We start from the raw sequence: 8739 nt of genomic DNA on the forward strand, positions 1-8739 counted from the left end.
CAAAAAGTTCAAAGCTGTACTAATTTCAGTGTAATTTTGGTGCCTTTTTTTCCGTGGGATAAGTGACACGGGGTCGGTGATCGTCACCTTGTGGAACTTATCGGCTGCTATTTGTCCATTTTACCTGGACACTCCTGATTGTTGCATTCCCTGCTAGAACTGTCTGGTCCCAATGCACTGCAGTCTTCTCCATCATGTGATGGTGGTGGATTGGTACACGTTCTTTTACGCGTCTGTTCTCCACCCCCACAAGTCTTTGAGCACTTACCGTACGGACCCCAATCTGAATAACCACCGTTCACTACGAAAATGGATAATAGTATAAATAACAAAAATATGTTTATCTGTAACGATCCCTTTCTATGTACTTGTAATAAATAATTTTATTTACAAAGCTTCAAATTTTCTTACTGCACATGGCGCCGATTACAATGAAAATTGGTAAAAGAAAAAATAGTAATAAAAAATGACTAAAAAAGCAGGCCATTGGAAAAAAAATTAAAATAGCTTTTATAAAAAAGGTAGTTTCAATAAATGTTGGAAAAATTTGAATGAAATTTGGATAGTTTTAAAATGTCCTTTGTTTGTGGCAATATAATCCCAGCACGTTATACGGAAGAATGCTTCACAACCCTTCTTCCTGGAACACTGGGCCGAGGCCCGGATTTTATAATTTTCTTTTAGATTAGCGCACGAGTCTTACATTGAGCCTAGCTATTCACAATCTTCTCCCAGCCATACTGGTTAAATGATCTTCTTTGTATGTTTTTTAGCCTAGCGCTTACCCAACACTGTAGCTCCTAACAATCCTCTCTCAGCCACACTGAACGAGGAGTCTTTCTTTGTATACTTCAAAGCTTAGCTCAGGAATCTAGCCTTTAGCCTAGCTCTTTACAATATTCTCTTGGAAAGGCTTTTTATTTGTATGTTCTAGTGTGCTTGCATTTCGAGTTGCCAGCATTTGAAGTCGCTTAAAAGATGATCCAAATGTAGCTGACAATATTGTCCATATCCTTACCTGGGCACTTCTGCTTGTTGCATTCGCTGGTAGTACTGTCGGGTCCAAGTCCACTGCAATTTTTCCCTCCGTTTGCCGGTGGTGGATTGGTACACGTTCGTTTTCGTGTCTTCACCCCACCTCCACAAGTCTTTGAACACACACTGTACGGCTTCCAGTCTGAATAACCACCGTTAACTACAAAAAAAGAACATAAAATTATTACAACGAATGGCCCATTCCCTCTATGAGACTCGCCTGCAGGGAATCTTGGTAGTTGTATTCATCAAAATAACCATCCAGTTCAATCCCAGCAGGCGCTCCCTACTTAGAGAATTAGCTGTTGCCATGTCACGCAGTAGTGCTTACAATCATAAAGAATGACTGTATTGGAAACGTGCACGTAGACCGATCTTTTTATAAGGATGTAGGACTGTGGTAGGGTAGGAGGCTGGTGGGGTTTGATGGAGGGAGTATGCCACATGACACAGCTTCAAAGAACCTTGCGTGTTAATCTAGTTGTGTGCACGAAAATGGAGGGAGTTGCTGACATCAGGTATATATTACAAGGTATGTGCTATTTGTCAGTATTTCCATTACATTTTTAAATCAAGAGTTCCGCTATAAATATAGAGGAGATGAGTATCACAGAAAGGCAGCGTTAGGTAAAACTAGTTGGCCAACCTTATTAATAGGGTGGTTTTTTTCAGGAGTTTGTACAGTAAAGGTGGGCTATATTACCAATTAAAGAAAGTAATGAAGATTCTTACTTGCTTTACATCCGTACAGCTCTACTCGCAAAGCGATGAGAATGTACCAGCCCTCAGGAATGATTCTTATGGTCCTTGTGATGACTGGTGGAATCAGGTCATATTTGACAACACTGTCTTTATCGTTGCTGGCTTTAAAAGTCTTAAAAAGAATAACTGTTTTGTAAAATGTAGATTTTTTTCTCTGTACCATTTTAAGAGACCTAGATTGTCCTCATTATTTAACGAACATCTCGATCAGCTATTCTGAACGAAATTGAGAATGAAATGATCAATCGTAGCTCGTGCAATTTCTTGCAAGTTAAAGGAAACTCACTATTTGTCGTTTCTTTATTTTGAGAAGTCGAAGTTCTTCAATGGCTTTTTACCTCTCTTAGATCAAATATTAATTGATTGTGATTACTGCATACTAGTTAAGGCTGTAGATTCCGTTCACCGAAATTCTAGTCTCCTCCGCAGCTATTTTTTGGGATGCCACTATACGCTCCCCCAAAGGTTGCAGACGAGACTACCGAAAGTCTTGACCAATCGTATTTATTCGCTTTTAGATAAGTTAACTGTCGGTTACCTCCTGCCGGGACAGTGGGCAGCTAGACACGGAATTAATGTTGTCTATTGTATTGTATAGTATTGTAAATTCAAACGAGATTATTTTCAAAATATTGACCTTGGTATGCCATTCTGGCTGGTATTGCTGGAGGAAACCGCGGTCATCAACGTATTGAAGTGTGTAACTCTTGACATAATAAGGCCCATGGTAATAACCCTGCGTGGCAATACCAGTCACTTGCGTGTCTCTTCCAAACTTGATCTGAAGCCACTGACTATGATCACTCACTGCTGGTATCCAGCCTCCATAACGTCCAACTCCTCCCTTATAGTGCAGTCTAGCATTACCAGGAGCGTACAATAAAGTCGCATGGGCCAGTGTAGAGGAGGCTGTTACAGCAGAATCTGGAATTAACTTATCTTGCATCCCTAGTGGATCCCTACATCTGACCTCTTGGGGTATTTGGAAACCTAAGAAAACAAGACGGGGAAACAAGGCTGTTGTTGCCTTTAACAACAAAAATGAAAGTCGACCCATAAAAACACAGGCACGTAGAGTGTTAACGGACAAGTAAACAAGTAACCAAAGAGTGCTACGACTGCCATTACAACTACAACTAACACTACCACTACTGTTACCACTATCACTACCACTACCACTACTACTACCTTTACCACTACCACTACTATTACCTCTACCACTACCACTGCCACTACCTCTACCACTACTACTGTCACTACCTCTACCACATCCACAGTGAATACCACTATCACTACTACTGCTACTGCCATGCCAATGCACTGCCACTGCCACTGCCACTGCCACTGCCACTGCCACTGCCACTGCCACTGCCACTGCCACTGCCACTGCCACTGCCACTGCCACTGCCACTGCCACTGCCACTGCCACTGCCACTGCCACTGCCACTGCCACTGCCACTGCCACTGCCACTGCCACTGCCACTGCCACTGCCACTGCCACTGCCACTGCCACTGCCACTGCCACTGCCACTGCCACTGCCACTGCCACTGCCACTGCCACTGCCACTGCCACTGCCACTGCCACTGCCACTGCCACTGCCACTGCCACTGCCACTGCCACTAACACAACCGCAACCACACCAATTACAACTACCATTGCAATTACTGTATGAAAATTCCTACTACAACCACTATCCAAACCACTAAAACTACGTACCGCTGTCAATGCCACTGCCACTAGCACTACAATCACCACTTCCACTACCACTGCCACTACCACTTCCACTACCACTGCCACTACCACTTCCACTACCACTGCCACTACCACTTCCACTACCACTGCCACTTCCAGTACCACTACCACTACCTCGACTACTACCACTAACACTACCGCTAACGCTACCACTACCACTACCATTACCACTTCCACTACCGCGACCGCTAGCACGATCTCTACGACGAGCACTACCACAACCACGATCACTACCGCTACCGCTCATGTTGCTGCCACTGCTACTGCCACGGCCGCTGCAGCTGCCTCTACTACTACTTTGACGTTGACAGCTCCGTACCTGATCTACAACCATAGACATCAGCCCTCAATGAAATCCAGACATGGTATTCCAATGGATTGATTCGGATGTAGCGTGCAATAATAGGATTCTTTAGCTTGTGACTCACAATTGAGAATCGATCCTTATTCCCTTCAAATTCCTCAAATAGAACAAAAGAGTGCGGGTTTCTTGATTACCGACATGGCATAATTAACTAAGACGACACAATAGAACGTGTGGAGACAAACTAAAACCAAGAGTGTATGTAGGGTAAGATAGTTAACGTGGGTCGTATCCCCTTTGTAATCATTCTCAAGATATTTTCAGACATCGTACTTAGTTCTTTGGGGGTTAGACATCATTGGTGTTGCGTGGGTGTTTTAATGGAGTATAAATATGCGTATAGATCGGTTTGGGCTCTTTACGTGATTATAACTCGTGACATGATTGGTTATTTCTTGATCTTCCCGCGATTTTGAATACCATGAGTAAAAATAATTTGAGGAATTACCTTCGGTACTCTTCAAAAACACACACACACACAAAAGGGTTTAAGATTGAGGAAAAATTACCTTGACAGAACCGTCTTCCAGGTAGTCACGGAAAAATTTCCCGTCATAACTGTACGTCAAACGATACTTTGTCACCCATTCGTAAGTATCGTCTCTTCCTTGAGTGGAAACTATCATCACTTTAACGAAACGCCCAAAATTCACCTGAAACCAATTGTTGTCTCGTAGATTACCAGCTGCCCAAGCTCCATAGTGTCCTGCTTTAAGCCTGAAATTAAGTCTTCCATTGCCTGGTATATATAAAGCTGTACCCGGAGCTACGTAGCTTGAAGCAGTTATTGAGGAGTCCGGAATGGCATAATTTTCCAGACCTAATCCTTCCTGGCAAGCAGGGGGTTGTGGGGTGGGAAAATCTGAAGGAGAAATCATGAATTTTATTTGTAGTTTGTTTTATTTTAGAAGTGACCTATGTACATGCATATAGTATATCAGTTATACAAACTGCTGACTAGCTATTGCCAACTTACTGTACAATTGTTATGGTGGAATGATTCTTCCTTCGACTGCTTAGATGCCTCACGTGCGGTATAAATCTTTGTGTATATGACGTGAAATGTCAAAGTTTTGTGTATTTTGGTGAACGTGAGCCCCGACGACGAATTTTTTGCACTTTCTTTTGGAAATGATGACTGCAGTTACATATTAAGTTTGGGCGGGTTTTAAGTTCAATTGGCGATTGAACAGCTAGATCTAGATAATAAAAAAATTCAAAGGTTAAATATATATCTATTTTTACGAGGCCTCAGTCTTGTCACAATGTGTTTCAACTTGCAATGCAACAATGTTGCGAGACAAGTTGAAGAAAACTGTTGCCCGTATTACCTGACCTTTAGGGAGCTTAAGCACGCCGAGAACGACGACGCCGAGGACGACGCCTACTCAAAAATGAATTGATATTTTCGCGATTGTCTAGATCTGTTCGGTACGCCTAGGGCTTGCCACAAGTTGCCCGAAATTTCTCAAAAAGTTGCTCAAAAACTGCTCCAAAAAAAGTCAAAAGTTACTTTTTGTAACGAAAGTTGCTCAAAAGTTGCTAAACAAAGCCAAAACTTTTTTGTTTCTCTCTTCTTTTATTTGTTCTGATGCAAAAATATGCAATCTGTGCAACAAAAGTAACATTTCTAAGCATTTTTGTGCATTTTGTCGTGTAACCAGCGTCGCTAAATAAATTTGTTCACAATACGTATGAGTAAATACTACGCATCAATATCAAAACTTTTTAAAAATCTTTTTAAATTTTTTTAACAAAATTTAAAAAAAAATTTCAAAAAAGAATTATAAAAAGTTTTAAAAATTTAACGAAATTCACAAGTTGTCTACTGAAACATTGTAAAATATGGAAGCATATATGGCCAACTACAGTACTAAAAGCTCCTCCGATATCTAGAAAACTAGAAATTGCTCAGAATACAAAAAAAATTGCAAGTGAGCTACTTTCACTTTTAACTTGTCCTCACACAAACGTATTCACATTGCTAAGTATATTTTCTTCATTAGAGATGAGTAGTATAAAAAATCTGGGAGACAATACGGTCCTATTATGCGAAATCTTCTCTTCCGGTTGCCGTCCGCGTCTCAAAAACGCGCGAGCTTAGCTCTCTAGTATCTCTCTTCCCCCAGGTGTATGAATGGGTACCGGTGAATTTAGTGCTTGAGTGGGGTGGGATAACCCTCCGAAGGACTAGCATCCTATCCACTGGGGGAGAAAAAATACTTCTAGTCGCTAGTCGGAATAAAATGCGGTCTTTATGTACAACTTCGCCCAGCGTAGACTTTGTTTTCCTTTAGTTAACGTGGAAGTTCAATCTCCAAAGGATAAAGCGAAAACAAACAAACAAACGAAAAATTGAATTACTGTATGACTTTAACTTTAGTGTTTTGGTGTAACTTACCCTGTCAGAGCCATATTGGCCGCTCTTGTAAAACGCAAAATAACCGCCATCATAGCTATAAGAAACCTTGTATTCAGTCACCCACTCATATAATTCTGCTCGGCCCTGAGTTGCGATCTTGGTCACCTTTGTGATGTCACCAAGATCCACCTGAATCCATTGTCCTTGTTCCAGGAACAAAGTTGACCATGCGCCTGTTTTGCCGTTCCCTGTCCTGTGATTAAGCCTAGCATTGGTAGCTCCATGAGCTACACTAAACTGCAAGTACAATACGTCGACTCATAAATGTATTGTTTGATTGCCCGTGACTCCTTATTTAGGGAATTGAGCTACGTTGTGCTGAAGCTCTTTACTTTCAAGAGCTCCATACGAATGTACCTCTAAGCATCCCTAACCCTGTTTTTCTTTCTTAATGTGGGTTTTTTTTGTGAATGTTTTGTGTTTTTTCTCTCCCTTAAACTAAAGTGTAAACTGTAAATTCTTCCTTCACCTGTCCTGTCCAATATTTAAACATAACTAGGCTGGAGGTTAACTTGAAAGTCTCAAAATTGCAGACTTCAAGACTACGAGATGTGACCAGTAACTACTGACACACTATTACTGGAGACAATGGCGTCAAAATATTAAACCAAATTTGGGTAGTGTAAAAATAACTAACGGTATGTTGAGCTAACCCGCCTGATGTATCTTCAAAGAGTATACAAGTATAAATATTTATTGTCCAACTGCAGCGAATACCGTCCAAATAACAGTACAAATATACAGCGACATTGTACAGTTATTTTTATGGTAGAAAACCTGTTTGCCGTATACAGGTCGGCGCGCGCACGCAAAACTGTCTCCCTCTTTTATTGATAAATTTATTGACTACTACAGTTAGATTATAAATCTCTCATTAGATGTTTTAGTGTGTAGTATCGCTTTATATTTTTACTCGTTGTTTGTATTTCGACTCGCCCTACGGGCTCGTCAAAATACGGTACAACACGTAAAAATGTATATATGTTATTTACCGGCTGGAAGGTCCGTATAGTGAAAAACCGTGATCGAGGTCTTGAGCGGCCTCGGGCAGCATTTTCAAGCCCAAGGTCACAGTTTTTCACTATACGGACCGACCCTAAGCCGGCAAATAACATGTTTATTTTTTTCCTACAGTAAATTGGTTGTGGCTGCAGTTCAGCCAGATTGTGTATCAGCGGACATTCTTCAAGTGCTAGGTAACCGCTCACTAGTCGTGCTTTCCGCCATTTTGTGTTTTCGCATCGCGTGGTGCTTAGATGTAAACAAAATCGTTTTCCATCGGATCGTATCATGTGTTACCGAAGACCTCAACGGTGAGAAACAGTTTTTTGTATCTTTTGCGAATTGTTGTTAGTCTTTTTCTTGGCGATGTGTTAGTATATAAGTTTATTTCTTTTCATTTTTGTCATCCAGATTGTTATCTCGGGTAAATCGTACATCCGTGTAATTCAGTGTTAACGAAGCAAATTGTACGCCGAGCAGTACTCGCTACCTGTGAATAAACGTCGTTTTGGGTTTGAAACTCTTCTGGTGAAGTTACCTAGAAGCAGCCACATTGGTTTTACAGATTACAAATGGGTTTTATTTACTCAACTCTTGTCATTGAATCGGCTTGCGCGCCGTCTACTAACTATTTGTAAAATATCTCGGCAAAGAGCGAGTAACTCAGATAATAGACAAACAAAGATTAATTGAAGAACAGAGTTTTTTCGAACTACTTTATGTTAGTTGCATTTATTTCACCAGTTAAGTTCTCCAAAATTGTTTTTGCGGTGTGAAATTTCGTGCGGAGTTTGATTACTGCAAAAACAATTTCTGTGAGTCGTTGCTTTTAAAATCACTTGAAATCAGACTTTTCTACCGTAAATTGAATAGCAGAAAGCGAGGAAATTCGTTAAGTGTATTCCACAGAAATTCTTCTGAATACAGCAACGATCAGAGAGGTAAATTCGACTGAAATTGACTCAAATTTTACCGCGAGAGAACCACAGGATTACGCGCCATTACAGCGCTAAGCTACAAACAACCAAGCAAACTCTCACAACTTCAAAACACTCAATTGAATTTACTTACAGTGACTTTCCTTGCCATTTTAAAGTGAACAGAGAAAACTTGCATTGACTAATCGTCGATGGATGTGTAAAAAAGGCAAAAGATTGACGATTACCGCTAACTTTTAGCAGCGAAATTTAGGCAGCGCAGATAAAATCCGGCCCGTGAGCAGTGTCGTAAAAAGCTGGACCGGTCACGTGCGTATGATTAGCCAATCAAATTCGAGGATTAAAGTGCCTATGAAGTAAAATATAATTGCCGCTTATTTGAAAGGCTTTTCAAAGTAAAGAAGAATGGCGTTTCCCTTTTTGGAATATCTTTTTTCGTTCTAGAGATATTAACGTTTTTGTA

General features: G+C 40.8%; 2 protein-coding genes and 1 long non-coding RNA gene across 3 annotated transcripts in view; all 3 read right to left on the bottom strand.

Annotated features, from left to right (window-relative positions):
* Positions 1–3846, bottom strand: part of LOC145491310 (uncharacterized) — a 131677-nt gene extending 127831 nt beyond the window's left edge. The window contains exon 1 of the long non-coding RNA XR_014049805.1: positions 3656–3846. This is a non-coding gene — a long non-coding RNA (uncharacterized LOC145491310). The remainder of the gene's footprint in view (positions 1–3655) is intronic.
* On the bottom strand, positions 25–4792 carry LOC145491316 (lactadherin-like). Its single transcript, XM_081470486.1, has 6 exons — positions 4424–4792; positions 3870–4011; positions 2435–2787; positions 1768–1909; positions 1019–1195; positions 25–301 (listed from the first exon to the last, which is right to left on the bottom strand). The coding sequence occupies exons 1-6, from the start codon at positions 4790–4792 to the stop codon at positions 108–110; spliced, it is 1377 nt and encodes a 458-aa protein (XP_081326612.1). The 3' UTR covers positions 25–107.
* A 1295-nt stretch (positions 4793–6087) lies between these two features.
* LOC145489573 (retinoschisin-like) overlaps positions 6088–8739 on the bottom strand; it is an 8862-nt gene continuing 6210 nt past the window's right edge. Inside the window, exon 4 of the mRNA XM_081468554.1 lies at positions 6088–6573. Within this exon, the coding sequence (XP_081324680.1) occupies positions 6208–6573 (366 nt within the window). The 3' untranslated portion in view covers positions 6088–6207. The remainder of the gene's footprint in view (positions 6574–8739) is intronic.

This window comes from Orbicella franksi, chromosome 6 (genome assembly GCF_964199315.1).
Source record: "Orbicella franksi chromosome 6, jaOrbFran1.1, whole genome shotgun sequence".
Classification (NCBI taxonomy): Eukaryota; Metazoa; Cnidaria; class Anthozoa; order Scleractinia; family Merulinidae; genus Orbicella; species Orbicella franksi.

What these genes read in the sequence shown, in the direction of transcription:
- LOC145491316 (XM_081470486.1), bottom strand. Translation starts at nt 4,792, where the DNA reads ATGATTTCTCCTTCAGATTTTCCCACCCCACAACCCCCTGCTTGCCAG. An exon ending in AGCCAGAATGGCATACCAAG is followed by an intron (nt 1,910 to 2,434) that starts GTCAATATTTTG and finishes ATTCTTTTTAAG; the next exon opens with ACTTTTAAAGCCAGCAACGA. An exon ending in GCTGTACGGATGTAAAGCAA is followed by an intron (nt 1,196 to 1,767) that starts GTAAGAATCTTC and finishes CTTTTTTTGTAG; the next exon opens with TTAACGGTGGTTATTCAGAC.